This window comes from Sprattus sprattus (genome assembly GCF_963457725.1).
Source record: "Sprattus sprattus genome assembly, chromosome: 1".
Classification (NCBI taxonomy): domain Eukaryota; kingdom Metazoa; phylum Chordata; class Actinopteri; order Clupeiformes; family Clupeidae; genus Sprattus; species Sprattus sprattus.
In genome coordinates, this window is record NC_137920.1 from 42,713,244 (window position 1) to 42,732,789 (window position 19,546).

The following is a 19,546-nucleotide window of genomic DNA, read 5'->3' on the forward strand; positions in this document are numbered from 1 at the left end:
TGAACTGTAGTGTTGAACTGTAGTGTTGAACTGTGGTGGTGAACTGTAGTGTTGAACTGAAGTAATAGTAGTGTTGAACTGTAGTTATAGTAGAGTTGAACTGTAGTGGTGAACTGTAGTAAAAGTAGTGTTGAACTGTAGTGTTGAACTGTAGTAATAGTAGTGTTGAACTGTAGTTATAGTAGAGTTGAACTGTAGTGGTGAACTGTAGTAAAAGTAGTGTTGAACTGTAGTGTTGAACTGTAGTAATAGTAGTGTTGAACTGTAGTAATAGTAGTGTTGAACTGTAGTAATAGTAGTGTTGAACTGTAGTGTTGAACTGTAGTAATAGTAGTGTTGAACTGTAGTAATAGTAGTGTTGAACTGTAGTAATAGTAGTGTTGAACTGTATTGTTGAACTGTAGTGTTGAACTGTAGTGTTGAACTGTAGTGGTGAACTGTAGTGTTGAACTGTAGTGGTGAACTGTAGTAATAGAAGTGTTGAACTGTAGTGTTGAACTGTAGTATTGAACTGTAGTGGTGAACTGTAGTGTTGAACTTTGGTGGTGAACTGTAGTAATAGAAGTGTTGTACTGTAGTGTTGAACTGTAGTAATAGTAGTGTTGAACTATAGTGGTGAACTGTATTGTTGAACTGTAGTGTTGAATTGTGGTGGTGAACTGTAGTAATAGTAGTGTTGTACTGTAGTGTTGAACTGTAGTAATAGTAGTGTTGAACTGTAGTTATAGTAGAGTTGAACTGTAGTAAAAGTAGTGTTGAACTGTAGTGTTGAACTGTAGTAATAGTAGTGTTGAACTGTAGTGTTGAACTGTAGTAATAGTAGTGTTGAACTGTAGTAATAGTAGTGTTGAACTGTAGTAATAGTAGTGTTGAACTGTATTGTTGAACTGTAGTGTTGAACTGTAGTGTTGAACTGTAGTGGTGAACTGTAGTGTTGAACTGTAGTGGTGAACTGTAGTGTTGAACTGTAGTGGTGAACTGTAGTGTTGAACTGTAGTGTTGAACTGTAGTGTTGAACTGTAGTAATAGTAGTGTTGAACTGTAGTTATAGTAGAGTTGAACTGTAGTAAAAGTAGTGTTGAACTGTAGTGTTGAACTGTAGTAATAGTAGTGTTGAACAGTAGTTATAGTAGTGTTGAACTGTAGTAATAGTAGTGTTGAACTGTAGTGTTGAACTGTAGTAATAGTAGTGTTGAACTGTAGTAATAGTAGTGTTGAACTGTAGTGTTGAACTGTAGTAATAGTAGTGTTGAACTGTAGTAATAGTAGTGTTGAACTGTAGTAATAGTAGTGTTGAACTGTATTGTTGAACTGTAGTGTTGAACTGTAATGTTGAACTGTAGTGGTGAACTGTAGTGTTGAACTGTAGTGGTGAACTGTAGTAATAGAAGTGTTGAACTGTAGTGTTGAACTGAAGTGTTGAACTGTAGTGGTGAACTGTAGTGTTGAACTTTGGTGGTGAACTGTAGTAATAGAAGTGTTGTACTGTACTGTTGAACTGTAGTAATAGTAGTGTTGAACTGTAGTGGTGAACTGTAGTGTTGAACTGTAGTGTTGAACTGTGGTGGTGAACTGTAGTAATAGTAGTGTTGTACTGTAGTGTTGAACTGTAGTAATAGTAGTGTTGAACTGTAGTGGTGAACTGTAGTGTTGAACTGTAGTGTTGAACTGTAGTAATAGTAGTGTTGAACTGTAGTAATAGTAGTGTTGAACTGTATTTATAGTAGAGTTGAACTGTAGTAATAGTAGTGTTGAACTGTAGTGTTGAACTATAGTAATAGTAGTGTTGAACTGTTGTAATAGTAGTGTTGAACTGTAGTAATAGTAGTGTTGAACTGTAGTGAACTGTAGTGTTGAACTGTAGTGTTGATCCTTGTGGTGAACAGTAGTGTTGAACTGTAGTGGTGAACTGTAGTAATATACGTGTTGAACTGTAGTGGTGAACTTAGTAGTGAACTGTAGTAATAGTAGTGTTGAACTGTAGTGGTGAACCGTAGTAATAGTTGTGTTGAACTGTAGTGTTGAACTGTAGTAATAGTAGTGTTGAACTGTAGTGGTGAACTGTAGTGGTGAACTGTAGTAATAGTAGTGTTGAACTGTAGTGGTGAACTGTAGTGGTGAACTGTAGTAATAGTAGTGTTGAACTGTAGTGTTGAACTGTAGTGTTGAACTGTAGTGTTGAACTGTGGTGGTGAACTGTAGTAATAGTAGTGTTGTACTGTAGTGGTGAACTGTAGTGTTGAACTGTAATGGCAAACTGTAGTAATAGTACTGTTGAACTGTAGTGGTGAACTGTAGTGGTGAACTGTAGTAATAGTAGTGTTGAACTGTAGTGGTGAACTGTAGTGGTGAACGGCAGTGTTGAACTGCAATAATAGTAGTGTTGAACCGTAGTGTTGAACTGTAGTGGTGAACTGTAGTGTTGAACTGTGGTAATAGTAGTGTTGAACTGTAGTGTTGAACTGTAGTAATAGTAGTGTTGAACTGTAGTGTTGAACTGTAGTAATAGTAGTGTTGAACTGTAGTTATAGTAGAGTTGAACTGTAGTAAAAGTAGTGTTGAACTGTAGTAATAGTAGTGTTGAACTGTAGTAATAGTAGTGTTGAACTGTAGTAATAGTAGTGTTGAACTGTAGTGTTGAACTGTAGTAATAGTAGTGTTGAACTGTAGTGTTGAACTGTAGTAATAGTAGTGTTGAACTGTAGTTATAGTAGAGTTGAACTGTAGTAAAAGTAGTGTTGAACTGTAGTAATAGTAGTGTTGAACTGTAGTAATAGTAGTGTTGAACTGTAGTAATATTAGTGTTGAACTGTAGTAATAGTAGTGTTGAACTGTAGTAATAGTAGTGTTGAACTGTAGTAATATTAGTGTTGAACTGTAGTAATAGTAGTGTTGAACTGTAGTAATAGTAGTGTTGAACTGTATTGTTGAACTGTAGTGTTGAACTGTAGTGTTGAACTGTAGTGGTGAACTGTAGTGTTGAACTGTAGTGGTGAACTGTAGTAATAGAAGTGTTGAACTGTAGTGTTGAACTGTAGTCTTGAACTGTAGTGTTGAACTGTAGTGGTGAACTGTAGTGCTGTAGTGTTGAACTTTGGTGGTGAACTGTAGTAATAGTAGTGTTGTACTGTAGTGTTGAAATGTAGTAATAGTAGTGTTGAAATGTAGTAATAGTAGTGTTGAAATGTAGTGGTGAACTGTAGTGTTGAACTGTAGTGTTGAACTGTGGTGGTGAACTGTAGTAATAGTAGTGTTGTACTGTAGTGTTGAACTGTAGTAATAGTAGTGTTGAACTGTAGTGGTGAACTGTAGTGTTGAACTGTAGTGTTGAACTGTAGTAATAGTAGTGTTAAACTGTAGTGTTGAACTGTAGTGTTGAACTGTAGTGGTGAACTGTAATGGTGAACTGTAGTGGTGAACTGTAGTGGTGAACTGTAGTGGTGAACTGTAGTGTTGAACTGTTGTGGTGAACTGTATTGTTAAACTGTAGTGGTGAACTGTAGTGTTGAACTGTCGTGGTGAACTGTAGTGGTGAACTGTAGTAATAGTAGTGTTGAACTGTAGTGTTGAACTGTAGTAATAGTAATGGTGAACTGTAGTGGTGAACTGTAGTAATAGTAGTGTTGAACTGTTGTGGTGAACTGTAGTACTATTAGTGTTGAACTGTCGTGGTGAACTGTAGTGTTAAACTGTAGTTGTGAACTGTAGTGGTGAACTGTAGTGTTGAACTGTATTGTTGAATTGTAGTTATAGTAGTGTTGAACTGTAGTAATAGTAGTGTTGAACTGTAGTGTTGAACTGTAGTAATAGTAGTGTTGAACTGTAGTGTTGAACTGTAGAAATAGTAGTGTTGAACTGTAGTAATAGTAGTGTTGAACTGTAGTAATAGTAGTGTTGAACTGTATTGTTGAACTGTAGTGTTGAACTGTAGTGGTGAACTGTAGTGTTGAACTGTAGTGGTGAACTGTAGTAATAGAAGTGTTGAACTGTAGTGGTGAACTTTAGTGGTGAACTGCAGTAATAGTAGTGTTGAACTGTAGTGGTGAACTGTAGTAATAGTTGTGTTGAACTGAAGTGTTGAACTGTAGTAATAGTAGTGTTGAACTGTAGTGTTGAACTGTCGTGGTGAACTGTAGTGTTGAACTGTAGTGGTGAACTCTAGTGTTGAACTGTAGTGGCGAACTGTAGTGGTGAACTGTCGTAATAGTAGTGTTGAACTGTAGTGTTGAACTGTAGTGTTGAACTGTAGTAATAGTAGTGTTGAACTGTAGTGTTTAACTGTAGTGTTGAATTGTAGGGCTGAACTGTAGTTGTGAACTGTAGTGTTGAACTGTGGTGGTGAACTTTAGTAATAGTAGTGTTGTACTGTAGTGTTGAACTGTAGTGTTGAACTGTAGTGGTGAACTGTAGTGTTGAACTGTAGTTGTGAACTGTAGTGTTGAACTGTAGTGGTGAACTATTGTGTTGAACTGTAGTGGTGAACTCTAGTGTTGAACTGTAGTGGTGAACTGTCGTAATAGTAGTGTTGAACTGTAGTGTTGAACTGTAATGTTGAACTGTAGTAATAGTAGTGTTCAACTGTAGTGTTGAACTGTAGTGTTGAATTGTAGTGCTGAACTGTAGTGTTGAACTGTAGTGTTGAATTGTAGTGCTGAACTTTAGTTGTGAACTGTAGTGTTGAACTGTGGTGGTGAACTGTAGTAATAGTAATGTTGTACTGTAGTGTTGAACTGTAGTGTTGAACTGTAGTAATAGTAGTGTTGAACTGTAGTGTTGAACTGTAGTAATAGTAGTGTTGAACTGTAGTGTTGAACTGTAGTGTTGAACTGTAGTGTTGAACTGTAGTGGTGAACTGTAGTGTTAAACTGTAGTGGTGAACTGTAGTGTTGAACTGTCGTGGTGAACTGTAGTGGTGAACTGTAGGAATAGTAGTGTTGAACTGTAGTGGTGAACTGTAGTAATAGTAGTGTTGAACTGTAGTGGTGAACTGTAGGAATAGTAGTGTTGAACTGTAGTGGTGAACTGTAGTAATAGTAATGGTGAACTGTAGTGTTGAACTGTAGTGTTGAACTCTAGTGTTGAACTTTAGTGTTGAACTGTAGAGTTGAACTGTAGTGTTGAACTGTATTGGTGAACTGTAGTGTTGAACTGTCGTGGTGAACTGTAGTGGTGAACTGTAGAAATAGTAGTGTTGAACTGTAGTGGTGAACTGTAGTAATAGTAGTGTTGAACTGTAGTAATAGAAGTGTTGAACTGTAGTGGTGAACTGTAGTGGTGAACTGCAGTAATAGTAGTGTTGAACTGTAGTGTTGAACTGTAGTAATAGTTGTGTTGAACTGTAGTGTTGAACTGTAGTAAAAGTAGTGTTGAACTGTAGTGTTGAACTGTAGTGTTGAACTGTAGTGGTGAACTCTAGTGTTGAACTGTAGTGGTGAACTGTAGTGGTGAACTGTCGTAATAGTAGTGTTGAACTGTAGTGTTGAACTGTAGTGTTGAACTGTAGTAATAGTAGTGTTGAACTTCAGTGTTGAACTTTAGTGTTGAATTGTAGGGCTGAACTGTAGTTGTGAACTGTAGTGTTGAACTGTGGTGGTGAACTGTAGTAATAGTAGTGTTGTACTGTAGTGTTGAACTGTAGTGTTGAACTGTAGTGGTGACCTGTAGTGTTGAACTGTAGTGGTGAACTGTAGTGTTAAACTTTAGTGGTGAACTGTAGTGTTGAACTGTAGTGGTGAACTCTAGTGTTGAACTGTAGTGGTGAACTGTTGTGGTGAACTGTCGTAATAGTAGTGTTGAACTGTAGTGTTGAACTGTAGTGTTGAACTGTAGTAATAGTAGTGTTGAACTGTAGTGTTGAATTTTAGTGCTGAACTGTAGTGTTGAACTGTAGTGTTGAATTGTAGTGCTGAACTGTAGTTGTGAACTGTAGTGTTGAACTGTGGTGGTGAACTGTAGTAATAGTAGTGTTGTACTGTAGTGTTGAACTGTAGTGTTGAACTGTAGTAATAGTAGTGTTGTACTGTAGTGTTGAACTGTAGTGTTGAACTGTAGTAATAGTAGAGTTGAACTGTAGTGTTGAACTGTAGTGTTGAACTGTAGTGGTGAACTGTAGTGTTAAACTGTAGTGGTGAACTGTAGTGTTGAACTGTCGTGGTGAACTGTAGTGGTGAACTGTAGGAATAGTAGTGTTGAACTGTAGTGGTGAACTGTAGGAATAGTAGTGTTGAACGGTAGTGGTGAACTGTAGTAATAGTAGTGTTGAACTGTAGTGGTGAACTGTAGGAATAGTAGTGTTGAACTGTAGTGGTGAACTGTTGTAATAGTAATGGTGAACTGTAGTGTTGAACTGTAGTGTTGAACTGTAGTTTTAAACCGTCGTGGTGAACTTTAGTGGTGAACTGTAGTAAGAGTAGTGTTGAACTGTAGTGGTGAACTGTAGTAATAGTAGTGTTGAACTGTAGTTTTGAACTGCAGTGGTGAACTGTAGTGTTAAACTGTAGCGGTGAACTGTAGTGTCGAACTGTAGTGGTGAACTGTAGTAATAGTACTGTTGAACTGTATTGGTGAACTGTAGTGGTGAACTGTAGTGTTGAACTGTAGTGGTGAACTGTAGTATTATTAGTGTTGAACTGTAGTGTTGAACTGTAGTGGTGAACTGTAGTAATAGTAGTGTTGAACTGTATTGGTGAACTGTAGTAATAGTAGTGTTGAACTGTAGCAATAGTAGTGTTGAACTGCAGTGGTGAACTGTAGTATTATTAGTGTTGAACTGTAGTAATGGTAGTGTTGAACTGTAGTGGCGAACTGTAGTAATAGTAGTGTTGAGCTGTAGTGGTGAACTGTAGTAATAGTAGTGTTGAACTGTAGTGGTGAACTCTAGTAATAGTAGTGTTGTACTGTAGTGTTGAACTGTAGTGTTGAACTGTAGTGGTGACCTGTAGTGTTGAACTGTAGTGGTGAACTGTAGTGTTGAACTGTGGTGGTGAACTGTAGTAATAGTAGTGTTGTACTGTAGTGTTGAACTGTAGTGTTGAACTGTAGTGGTGACCTGTAGTGTTGAACTGTAGTGGTGAACTGTAGTGTTAAACTTTAGTGGTGAACTGTAGTGTTGAACTGTAGTGGTGAACTCTAGTGTTGAACTGTAGTGGTGAACTGTTGTGGTGAACTGTCGTAATAGTAGTGTTGAACTGTAGTGTTGAACTGTAGTGTTGAACTGTAGTGTTGAACTGTAGTAATAGTAGTGTTGAACTGTAGTGTTGAATTTTAGTGCTGAACTGTAGTGTTGAACTGTAGTGTTGAATTGTAGTGCTGAACTGTAGTTGTGAACTGTAGTGTTGAACTGTGGTGGTGAACTGTAGTAATAGTAGTGTTGTACTGTAGTGTTGAACTGTAGTGTTGAACTGTAGTAATAGTAGTGTTGTACTGTAGTGTTGAACTGTAGTGTTGAACTGTAGTAATAGTAGAGTTGAACTGTAGTGTTGAACTGTAGTGTTGAACTGTAGTGGTGAACTGTAGTGTTAAACTGTAGTGGTGAACTGTAGTGTTGAACTGTCGTGGTGAACTGTAGTGGTGAACTGTAGGAATAGTAGTGTTGAACTGTAGTGGTGAACTGTAGGAATAGTAGTGTTGAACGGTAGTGGTGAACTGTAGTAATAGTAGTGTTGAACTGTAGTGGTGAACTGTAGGAATAGTAGTGTTGAACTGTAGTGGTGAACTGTTGTAATAGTAATGGTGAACTGTAGTGTTGAACTGTAGTGTTGAACTGTAGTTTTAAACCGTCGTGGTGAACTTTAGTGGTGAACTGTAGTAAGAGTAGTGTTGAACTGTAGTGGTGAACTGTAGTAATAGTAGTGTTGAACTGTAGTTTTGAACTGCAGTGGTGAACTGTAGTGTTAAACTGTAGCGGTGAACTGTAGTGTCGAACTGTAGTGGTGAACTGTAGTAATAGTACTGTTGAACTGTATTGGTGAACTGTAGTGGTGAACTGTAGTGTTGAACTGTAGTGGTGAACTGTAGTATTATTAGTGTTGAACTGTAGTGTTGAACTGTAGTGGTGAACTGTAGTAATAGTAGTGTTGAACTGTATTGGTGAACTGTAGTAATAGTAGTGTTGAACTGTAGCAATAGTAGTGTTGAACTGCAGTGGTGAACTGTAGTATTATTAGTGTTGAACTGTAGTAATGGTAGTGTTGAACTGTAGTGGTGAACTGTAGTAATAGTAGTGTTGAGCTGTAGTGGTGAACTGTAGTAATAGTAGTGTTGAACTGTAGTGGTGAACTCTAGTAATAGTAGTGTTGAACTGTTGTGGTGAACTGTAGTAATAGTAGTGTTGAAATGTAGTGGTGAACTGTAGTGTTGAACTGTAGTGTTGAACTGTAGTGGTGAACTGTAGTTATAGTGGTGTTGAACTTTAGTGGTGAACTGTAGTAATAGTAGTGTTGAACTGTTGTGGTGAACTGTAGCACTATTAGTGGTGAACTGTAGTGTTGAACTGTAGTGGTGAACTGTAGTAATAGTAGTGTTGAACTGTAGTGGTGAACTGTAGGAATAGTAGTGTTGAACTGTAGTGGTGAACTGTAGTAATAGTAATGGTGAACTGTAGTGTTGAACTGTAGTGTTGAACTGTAGTGTTGAACTTTAGTGTTGAACTGTAGTGTTGAACTGTAGTGTTGAACTGTATTGGTGAACTGTAGTGTTGAACTGTCGTGGTGAACTGTAGTGGTGAACTGTAGAAATAGTAGTGTTGAACTGTAGTGGTGAACTGTAGTAATAGTAGTGTTGAACTGTAGTAATAGAAGTGTTGAACTGTAGTGGTGAACTGTAGTGGTGAACTGCAGTAATAGTAGTGTTGAACTGTAGTGTTGAACTGTAGTAATAGTTGTGTTGAACTGTAGTGTTGAACTGTAGTAAAAGTAGTGTTGAACTGTAGTGTTGAACTGTAGTGTTGATCCTTGTGGTGAACAGTAGTGTTGAACTGTAGTGGTGAACTGTAGTAATATACGTGTTGAACTGTAGTGGTGAACTTAGTAGTGAACTGTAGTAATAGTAGTGTTGAACTGTAGTGGTGAACCGTAGTAATAGTTGTGTTGAACTGTAGTGTTGAACTGTAGTAATAGTAGTGTTGAACTGTAGTGGTGAACTGTAGTGGTGAACTGTAGTAATAGTAGTGTTGAACTGTAGTGGTGAACTGTAGTGGTGAACTGTAGTAATAGTAGTGTTGAACTGTAGTGTTGAACTGTAGTGTTGAACTGTAGTGGTGAACTGTAGTGTTGAACTGTAGTGTTGAACTGTGGTGGTGAACTGTAGTAATAGTAGTGTTGTACTGTAGTGGTGAACTGTAGTGTTGAACTGTAATGGCAAACTGTAGTAATAGTACTGTTGAACTGTAGTGGTGAACTGTAGTGGTGAACTGTAGTAATAGTAGTGTTGAACTGTAGTGGTGAACTGTAGTGGTGAACGGCAGTGTTGAACTGCAATAATAGTAGTGTTGAACCGTAGTGTTGAACTGTAGTGGTGAACTGTAGTGTTGAACTGTGGTAATAGTAGTGTTGAACTGTAGTGTTGAACTGTAGTAATAGTAGTGTTGAACTGTAGTGTTGAACTGTAGTAATAGTAGTGTTGAACTGTAGTTATAGTAGAGTTGAACTGTAGTAAAAGTAGTGTTGAACTGTAGTAATAGTAGTGTTGAACTGTAGTAATAGTAGTGTTGAACTGTAGTAATAGTAGTGTTGAACTGTAGTGTTGAACTGTAGTAATAGTAGTGTTGAACTGTAGTGTTGAACTGTAGTAATAGTAGTGTTGAACTGTAGTTATAGTAGAGTTGAACTGTAGTAAAAGTAGTGTTGAACTGTAGTAATAGTAGTGTTGAACTGTAGTAATAGTAGTGTTGAACTGTAGTAATATTAGTGTTGAACTGTAGTAATAGTAGTGTTGAACTGTAGTAATAGTAGTGTTGAACTGTAGTAATATTAGTGTTGAACTGTAGTAATAGTAGTGTTGAACTGTAGTAATAGTAGTGTTGAACTGTATTGTTGAACTGTAGTGTTGAACTGTAGTGTTGAACTGTAGTGGTGAACTGTAGTGTTGAACTGTAGTGGTGAACTGTAGTAATAGAAGTGTTGAACTGTAGTGTTGAACTGTAGTCTTGAACTGTAGTGTTGAACTGTAGTGGTGAACTGTAGTGCTGTAGTGTTGAACTTTGGTGGTGAACTGTAGTAATAGTAGTGTTGTACTGTAGTGTTGAAATGTAGTAATAGTAGTGTTGAAATGTAGTAATAGTAGTGTTGAAATGTAGTGGTGAACTGTAGTGTTGAACTGTAGTGTTGAACTGTGGTGGTGAACTGTAGTAATAGTAGTGTTGTACTGTAGTGTTGAACTGTAGTAATAGTAGTGTTGAACTGTAGTGGTGAACTGTAGTGTTGAACTGTAGTGTTGAACTGTAGTAATAGTAGTGTTAAACTGTAGTGTTGAACTGTAGTGTTGAACTGTAGTGGTGAACTGTAATGGTGAACTGTAGTGGTGAACTGTAGTGGTGAACTGTAGTGGTGAACTGTAGTGTTGAACTGTTGTGGTGAACTGTAGTGTTAAACTGTAGTGGTGAACTGTAGTGTTGAACTGTCGTGGTGAACTGTAGTGGTGAACTGTAGTAATAGTAGTGTTGAACTGTAGTGTTGAACTGTAGTAATAGTAATGGTGAACTGTAGTGGTGAACTGTAGTAATAGTAGTGTTGAACTGTTGTGGTGAACTGTAGTACTATTAGTGTTGAACTGTCGTGGTGAACTGTAGTGTTAAACTGTAGTTGTGAACTGTAGTGGTGAACTGTAGTGTTGAACTGTATTGTTGAATTGTAGTTATAGTAGTGTTGAACTGTAGTAATAGTAGTGTTGAACTGTAGTGTTGAACTGTAGTAATAGTAGTGTTGAACTGTAGTGTTGAACTGTAGAAATAGTAGTGTTGAACTGTAGTAATAGTAGTGTTGAACTGTAGTAATAGTAGTGTTGAACTGTATTGTTGAACTGTAGTGTTGAACTGTAGTGGTGAACTGTAGTGTTGAACTGTAGTGGTGAACTGTAGTAATAGAAGTGTTGAACTGTAGTGGTGAACTTTAGTGGTGAACTGCAGTAATAGTAGTGTTGAACTGTAGTGGTGAACTGTAGTAATAGTTGTGTTGAACTGAAGTGTTGAACTGTAGTAATAGTAGTGTTGAACTGTAGTGTTGAACTGTCGTGGTGAACTGTAGTGTTGAACTGTAGTGGTGAACTCTAGTGTTGAACTGTAGTGGCGAACTGTAGTGGTGAACTGTCGTAATAGTAGTGTTGAACTGTAGTGTTGAACTGTAGTGTTGAACTGTAGTAATAGTAGTGTTGAACTGTAGTGTTTAACTGTAGTGTTGAATTGTAGGGCTGAACTGTAGTTGTGAACTGTAGTGTTGAACTGTGGTGGTGAACTTTAGTAATAGTAGTGTTGTACTGTAGTGTTGAACTGTAGTGTTGAACTGTAGTGGTGAACTGTAGTGTTGAACTGTAGTTGTGAACTGTAGTGTTGAACTGTAGTGGTGAACTATTGTGTTGAACTGTAGTGGTGAACTCTAGTGTTGAACTGTAGTGGTGAACTGTCGTAATAGTAGTGTTGAACTGTAGTGTTGAACTGTAATGTTGAACTGTAGTAATAGTAGTGTTCAACTGTAGTGTTGAACTGTAGTGTTGAATTGTAGTGCTGAACTGTAGTGTTGAACTGTAGTGTTGAATTGTAGTGCTGAACTTTAGTTGTGAACTGTAGTGTTGAACTGTGGTGGTGAACTGTAGTAATAGTAATGTTGTACTGTAGTGTTGAACTGTAGTGTTGAACTGTAGTAATAGTAGTGTTGAACTGTAGTGTTGAACTGTAGTAATAGTAGTGTTGAACTGTAGTGTTGAACTGTAGTGTTGAACTGTAGTGTTGAACTGTAGTGGTGAACTGTAGTGTTAAACTGTAGTGGTGAACTGTAGTGTTGAACTGTCGTGGTGAACTGTAGTGGTGAACTGTAGGAATAGTAGTGTTGAACTGTAGTGGTGAACTGTAGTAATAGTAGTGTTGAACTGTAGTGGTGAACTGTAGGAATAGTAGTGTTGAACTGTAGTGGTGAACTGTAGTAATAGTAATGGTGAACTGTAGTGTTGAACTGTAGTGTTGAACTCTAGTGTTGAACTTTAGTGTTGAACTGTAGAGTTGAACTGTAGTGTTGAACTGTATTGGTGAACTGTAGTGTTGAACTGTCGTGGTGAACTGTAGTGGTGAACTGTAGAAATAGTAGTGTTGAACTGTAGTGGTGAACTGTAGTAATAGTAGTGTTGAACTGTAGTAATAGAAGTGTTGAACTGTAGTGGTGAACTGTAGTGGTGAACTGCAGTAATAGTAGTGTTGAACTGTAGTGTTGAACTGTAGTAATAGTTGTGTTGAACTGTAGTGTTGAACTGTAGTAAAAGTAGTGTTGAACTGTAGTGTTGAACTGTAGTGTTGAACTGTAGTGGTGAACTGTAGTGGTGAACTGTCGTAATAGTAGTGTTGAACTGTAGTGTTGAACTGTAGTGTTGAACTGTAGTAATAGTAGTGTTGAACTTCAGTGTTGAACTTTAGTGTTGAATTGTAGGGCTGAACTGTAGTTGTGAACTGTAGTGTTGAACTGTGGTGGTGAACTGTAGTAATAGTAGTGTTGTACTGTAGTGTTGAACTGTAGTGTTGAACTGTAGTGGTGACCTGTAGTGTTGAACTGTAGTGGTGAACTGTAGTGTTAAACTTTAGTGGTGAACTGTAGTGTTGAACTGTAGTGGTGAACTCTAGTGTTGAACTGTAGTGGTGAACTGTTGTGGTGAACTGTCGTAATAGTAGTGTTGAACTGTAGTGTTGAACTGTAGTGTTGAACTGTAGTAATAGTAGTGTTGAACTGTAGTGTTGAATTTTAGTGCTGAACTGTAGTGTTGAACTGTAGTGTTGAATTGTAGTGCTGAACTGTAGTTGTGAACTGTAGTGTTGAACTGTGGTGGTGAACTGTAGTAATAGTAGTGTTGTACTGTAGTGTTGAACTGTAGTGTTGAACTGTAGTAATAGTAGTGTTGTACTGTAGTGTTGAACTGTAGTGTTGAACTGTAGTAATAGTAGAGTTGAACTGTAGTGTTGAACTGTAGTGTTGAACTGTAGTGGTGAACTGTAGTGTTAAACTGTAGTGGTGAACTGTAGTGTTGAACTGTCGTGGTGAACTGTAGTGGTGAACTGTAGGAATAGTAGTGTTGAACTGTAGTGGTGAACTGTAGGAATAGTAGTGTTGAACGGTAGTGGTGAACTGTAGTAATAGTAGTGTTGAACTGTAGTGGTGAACTGTAGGAATAGTAGTGTTGAACTGTAGTGGTGAACTGTTGTAATAGTAATGGTGAACTGTAGTGTTGAACTGTAGTGTTGAACTGTAGTTTTAAACCGTCGTGGTGAACTTTAGTGGTGAACTGTAGTAAGAGTAGTGTTGAACTGTAGTGGTGAACTGTAGTAATAGTAGTGTTGAACTGTAGTTTTGAACTGCAGTGGTGAACTGTAGTGTTAAACTGTAGCGGTGAACTGTAGTGTCGAACTGTAGTGGTGAACTGTAGTAATAGTACTGTTGAACTGTATTGGTGAACTGTAGTGGTGAACTGTAGTGTTGAACTGTAGTGGTGAACTGTAGTATTATTAGTGTTGAACTGTAGTGTTGAACTGTAGTGGTGAACTGTAGTAATAGTAGTGTTGAACTGTATTGGTGAACTGTAGTAATAGTAGTGTTGAACTGTAGCAATAGTAGTATTGAACTGCAGTGGTGAACTGTAGTATTATTAGTGTTGAACTGTAGTAATGGTAGTGTTGAACTGTAGTGGCGAACTGTAGTAATAGTAGTGTTGAGCTGTAGTGGTGAACTGTAGTAATAGTAGTGTTGAACTGTAGTGGTGAACTCTAGTAATAGTAGTGTTGTACTGTAGTGTTGAACTGTAGTGTTGAACTGTAGTGGTGACCTGTAGTGTTGAACTGTAGTGGTGAACTGTAGTGTTGAACTGTGGTGGTGAACTGTAGTAATAGTAGTGTTGTACTGTAGTGTTGAACTGTAGTGTTGAACTGTAGTGGTGACCTGTAGTGTTGAACTGTAGTGGTGAACTGTAGTGTTAAACTTTAGTGGTGAACTGTAGTGTTGAACTGTAGTGGTGAACTCTAGTGTTGAACTGTAGTGGTGAACTGTTGTGGTGAACTGTCGTAATAGTAGTGTTGAACTGTAGTGTTGAACTGTAGTGTTGAACTGTAGTGTTGAACTGTAGTAATAGTAGTGTTGAACTGTAGTGTTGAATTTTAGTGCTGAACTGTAGTGTTGAACTGTAGTGTTGAATTGTAGTGCTGAACTGTAGTTGTGAACTGTAGTGTTGAACTGTGGTGGTGAACTGTAGTAATAGTAGTGTTGTACTGTAGTGTTGAACTGTAGTGTTGAACTGTAGTAATAGTAGTGTTGTACTGTAGTGTTGAACTGTAGTGTTGAACTGTAGTAATAGTAGAGTTGAACTGTAGTGTTGAACTGTAGTGTTGAACTGTAGTGGTGAACTGTAGTGTTAAACTGTAGTGGTGAACTGTAGTGTTGAACTGTCGTGGTGAACTGTAGTGGTGAACTGTAGGAATAGTAGTGTTGAACTGTAGTGGTGAACTGTAGGAATAGTAGTGTTGAACGGTAGTGGTGAACTGTAGTAATAGTAGTGTTGAACTGTAGTGGTGAACTGTAGGAATAGTAGTGTTGAACTGTAGTGGTGAACTGTTGTAATAGTAATGGTGAACTGTAGTGTTGAACTGTAGTGTTGAACTGTAGTTTTAAACCGTTGTGGTGAACTTTAGTGGTGAACTGTAGTAAGAGTAGTGTTGAACTGTAGTGGTGAACTGTAGTAATAGTAGTGTTGAACTGTAGTTTTGAACTGCAGTGGTGAACTGTAGTGTTAAACTGTAGCGGTGAACTGTAGTGTCGAACTGTAGTGGTGAACTGTAGTAATAGTACTGTTGAACTGTATTGGTGAACTGTAGTGGTGAACTGTAGTGTTGAACTGTAGTGGTGAACTGTAGTATTATTAGTGTTGAACTGTAGTGTTGAACTGTAGTGGTGAACTGTAGTAATAGTAGTGTTGAACTGTATTGGTGAACTGTAGTAATAGTAGTGTTGAACTGTAGCAATAGTAGTGTTGAACTGCAGTGGTGAACTGTAATATTATTAGTGTTGAACTGTAGTAATGGTAGTGTTGAACTGTAGTGGTGAACTGTAGTAATAGTAGTGTTGAGCTGTAGTGGTGAACTGTAGTAATAGTAGTGTTGAACTGTAGTGGTGAACTCTAGTAATAGTAGTGTTGAACTGTTGTGGTGAACTGTAGTAATAGTAGTGTTGAAATGTAGTGGTGAACTGTAGTGTTGAACTGTAGTGTTGAACTGTAGTGGTGAACTGTAGTTATAGTGGTGTTGAACTTTAGTGGTGAACTGTAGTAATAGTAGTGTTGAACTGTTGTGGTGAACTGTAGCACTATTAGTGGTGAACTGTAGTGTTGAACTGTAGTGGTGAACTGTAGTAATAGTAGTGTTGAACTGTAGTGGTGAACTGTAGGAATAGTAGTGTTGAACTGTAGTGGTGAACTGTAGTAATAGTAATGGTGAACTGTAGTGTTGAACTGTAGTGTTGAACTGTAGTGTTGAACTTTAGTGTTGAACTGTAGTGTTGAACTGTAGTGTTGAACTGTATTGGTGAACTGTAGTGTTGAACTGTCGTGGTGAACTGTAGTGGTGAACTGTAGAAATAGTAGTGTTGAACTGTAGTGGTGAACTGTAGTAATAGTAGTGTTGAACTGTAGTAATAGAAGTGTTGAACTGTAGTGGTGAACTGTAGTGGTGAACTGCAGTAATAGTAGTGTTGAACTGTAGTGTTGAACTGTAGTAATAGTTGTGTTGAACTGTAGTGTTGAACTGTAGTAAAAGTAGTGTTGAACTGTAGTGTTGAACTGTAGTGTTGAACTGTCGTGGTGAACTGTAGTGTTGAACTGTAGTGGTGAACTCTAGTGTTGAACTGTAGTGGTGAACTGTAGTGGTGAACTGTCGTAATAGTAGTGTTGAACTGTAGTGTTGAACTGTAGTGTTGAACTGTAGTAATAGTAGTGTTGAACTTCAGTGTTGAACTTTAGTGTTGAATTGTAGGGCTGAACTGTAGTTGTGAACTGTAGTGTTGAACTGTGGTGGTGAACTGTAGTAATAGTAGTGTTGTACTGTAGTGTTGAACTGTAGTGTTGAACTGTAGTGGTGAACTGTAGTGTTGAACAGTAGTGGTGAACTGTAGTGTTAAACTTTAGTGGTGAACTGTAGTGTTGAACTGTAGTGGTGAACTCTAGTGTTGAACTGTAGTGGTGAACTGTTGTGGTGAACTGTCGTAATAGTAGTGTTGAACTGTAGTGTTGAACTGTAGTGTTGAACTGTAGTGTTGAACTGTAGTAATAGTAGTGTTGAACTGTAGTGTTGAATTTTAGTGCTGAACTGTAGTGTTGAACTGTAGTGTTGAATTGTAGTGCTGAACTGTAGTTGTGAACTGTAGTGTTGAACTGTGGTGGTGAACTGTAGTAATAGTAGTGTTGTACTGTAGTGTTGAACTGTAGTGTTGAACTGTAGTAATAGTAGTGTTGTACTGTAGTGTTGAACTGTAGTGTTGAACTGTAGTAATAGTAGAGTTGAACTGTAGTGTTGAACTGTAGTGTTGAACTGTAGTGGTGAACTGTAGTGTTAAACTGTAGTGGTGAACTGTAGCGTTGAACTGTCGTGGTGAACTGTAGTGGTGAACTGTAGGAATAGTAGTGTTGAACTGTAGTGGTGAACTGTAGGAATAGTAGTGTTGAACGGTAGTGGTGAACTGTAGTAATAGTAGTGTTGAACTGTAGTGGTGAACTGTAGGAATAGTAGTGTTGAACTGTAGTGGTGAACTGTTGTAATAGTAATGGTGAACTGTAGTGTTGAACTGTAGTGTTGAACTGTAGTGTTAAACCGTCGTGGTGAACTTTAGTGGTGAACTGTAGTAAGAGTAGTGTTGAACTGTAGTGGTGAACTGTAGTAATAGTAGTGTTGAACTGTAGTTTTGAACTGCAGTGGTGAACTGTAGTGTTAAACTGTAGTGGTGAACTGTAGTGTCGAACTGTAGTGGTGAACTGTAGTAATAGTACTGTTGAACTGTATTGGTGAACTGTAGTGGTGAACTGTAGTGTTGAACTGTAGTGGTGAACTGTAGTATTATTAGTGTTGAACTGTAGTGTTGAACTGTAGTGGTGAACTGTAGTAATAGTAGTGTTGAACTGTATTGGTGAACTGTAGTAATAGTAGTGTTGAACTGTAGCAATAGTAGTGTTGAACTGCAGTGGTGAACTGTAGTATTATTAGTGTTGAACTGTAATAATGGTAGTGTTGAACTGTAGTGGTGAACTGTAGTAATAGTAGTGTTGAGCTGTAGTGGTGAACTGTAGTAATAGTAGTGTTGAACTGTAGTGGTGAACTGTAGTAATAGTAGTGTTGAACTGTTGTGGTGAACTGTAGTAATAGTAGTGTTGAAATGTAGTGGTGAACTGTAGTGTTGAACTGTAGTGTTGAACTGTAGTGGTGAACTGTAGTTATAGTGGTGTTGAACTTTAGTGGTGAACTGTAGTAATAGTAGTGTTGAACTGTTGTGGTGAACTGTAGCACTATTAGTGGTGAACTGTAGTGTTGAACTGTAGTGGTGAACTGTAGTAATAGTAGTGTTGAACTGTAGTGTTGAACTGTAGTAATAGTAGTATTGAACTGTAGTGTTGAACTTTAGTGTTGAACTGTAGTAATACAAGTGTTGAGCTGTAGTGGTGAACTGTAGTAATAGTAGTGTTGAACTGTAGTGGTGAACTGTAGTATTATTAGTGTTGAACTGTAGTAATGGTAGTGTTGAACTGTAGTGGTGAACTGTAGTAATAGTAGTGTTGAACTGTATTGGTGAACTGTAGTAATAGTAGTGTTGAACTGTAGCAATAGTAGTGTTGAACTGCAGTGGTGAACTGTAGTATTATTAGTGTTGAACTGTAGTAATCGTAGTGTTGAACTGTAGTGGTGAACTGTAGTAATAGTAGTGTTGAGCTGTAGTGTTGAACTGTAGTAATAGTAGTGTTGAACTGTAGTGGTGAACTGTAGTAATAGTAGTGTTGAACTGTTGTGGTGAACTGTAGTAATATTAGTGTTGAAATGTAGTGGTGAACTGTAGTGTTGAACTGTAGTGTTGAACTGTAGTGGTTAACTGTATTTATAGTGGTGTTGAACTTTAGTGGTGAACTGTAGTAATAGTAGTGTTGAACTGTTGTGGTGAACTGTAGCACTAGTAGTGGTGACACATGAGAGTTAGGGTTAGGGTTAATCCTCACCGACTGCCATCCAGATGGAGTAACGGATCCAGGTCTGGCCATCCAGCTGCACCATGAGGTAGATGTTGACACACAGACTCAGCACTGGCAGCAGAGGGACCAGGGGCACCTAAGCAGACAGCAAATGTTGTTTCAAGAGGCTGAGTGTGGTTGTGTGTGTGTGTGTGTGTGTGTGTGTGTGTGTGTGTGACTCAGCACAGGCAGCAGAGGGACCAGAGGCACCTAAGCAGACAGCACATGTTGTTTCAAGAGGCTGTGTGCTTTCAGGTAAGATGTGAGCTGAGGTAGAGTTCATAGTTCTCTCTGAAACGGTATTATCACCACGGAGATGAGGGATATATACTTTCCCATAAACATGTGGGCCGTCTGATAGGGTCTATAGTATCATAAATATATAAAAACATGTCCTCTGGTAGGGTCTATAGTATCATATATATAAACATGTCCTCTGGTAGGGTCTATAGTATCATATATATAAACATGTCCTCTGACAGGGTCTATAGTATCATATATATAAAAAAAAATGTCATCTGGTAGGGTCTATAGTATCATATATATATAAAAACATGTCCTCTGGTAGGGTCTATAGTATCATATTTATAAACATGTCCTCTGATAGGGTCTATAGTATAATATATATATACAGGTGCATCTCAATAAATTAGAATATCATCGAAAAGTTGATTTATTTCTGTAATTCTATTCAAAAAGTGAAACTCATATATTATATAGATTGTTTACACACAGACTGATCTATTTAAAGTGTTTATGTCTTTTAATTTTCATTATTATAACTGCCAGCTAATGAAAACCAGAAATTCAGTATCTCAGAAAATTAGAATATTGTGAAAAAGTTCCATATTGATGACCAATGGTGTCACACTCTAATCAGCGAATTAACTCAAAACAACGGCAAAGGCTTCCTGAGCCCTTAAATGGTCTCTCAGTCTAGTTCAGCAGGCTACACAATCATGGGGAAGACTGCTGACTTGACATTTGTCCAGAAGACGATCATTGACACCCTGCACAAGAAGGGTAAGACACAAAAGGTCATTGCTAAAGAAGCATGCTGTTCACAGAGTGCTGTATCCAAGCACATTAATGGGAAGTTGAA

At 37.9% G+C, this 19,546-nt stretch overlaps 1 protein-coding gene across 1 annotated transcript in view; it reads right to left on the bottom strand.

The window, feature by feature from the left end:
* Positions 1–19,546, bottom strand: part of LOC308369870 (cationic amino acid transporter 2) — a gene marked incomplete at both ends in the record, with an annotated part of 47,814 nt that overhangs the window by 6,889 nt on the left and 21,379 nt on the right. Inside the window, one exon of the mRNA XM_080844419.1 lies at positions 18,433–18,541. Coding sequence (XP_080700545.1) covers positions 18,433–18,541 — 109 coding nt within the window. The remainder of the gene's footprint in view (positions 1–18,432; positions 18,542–19,546) is intronic.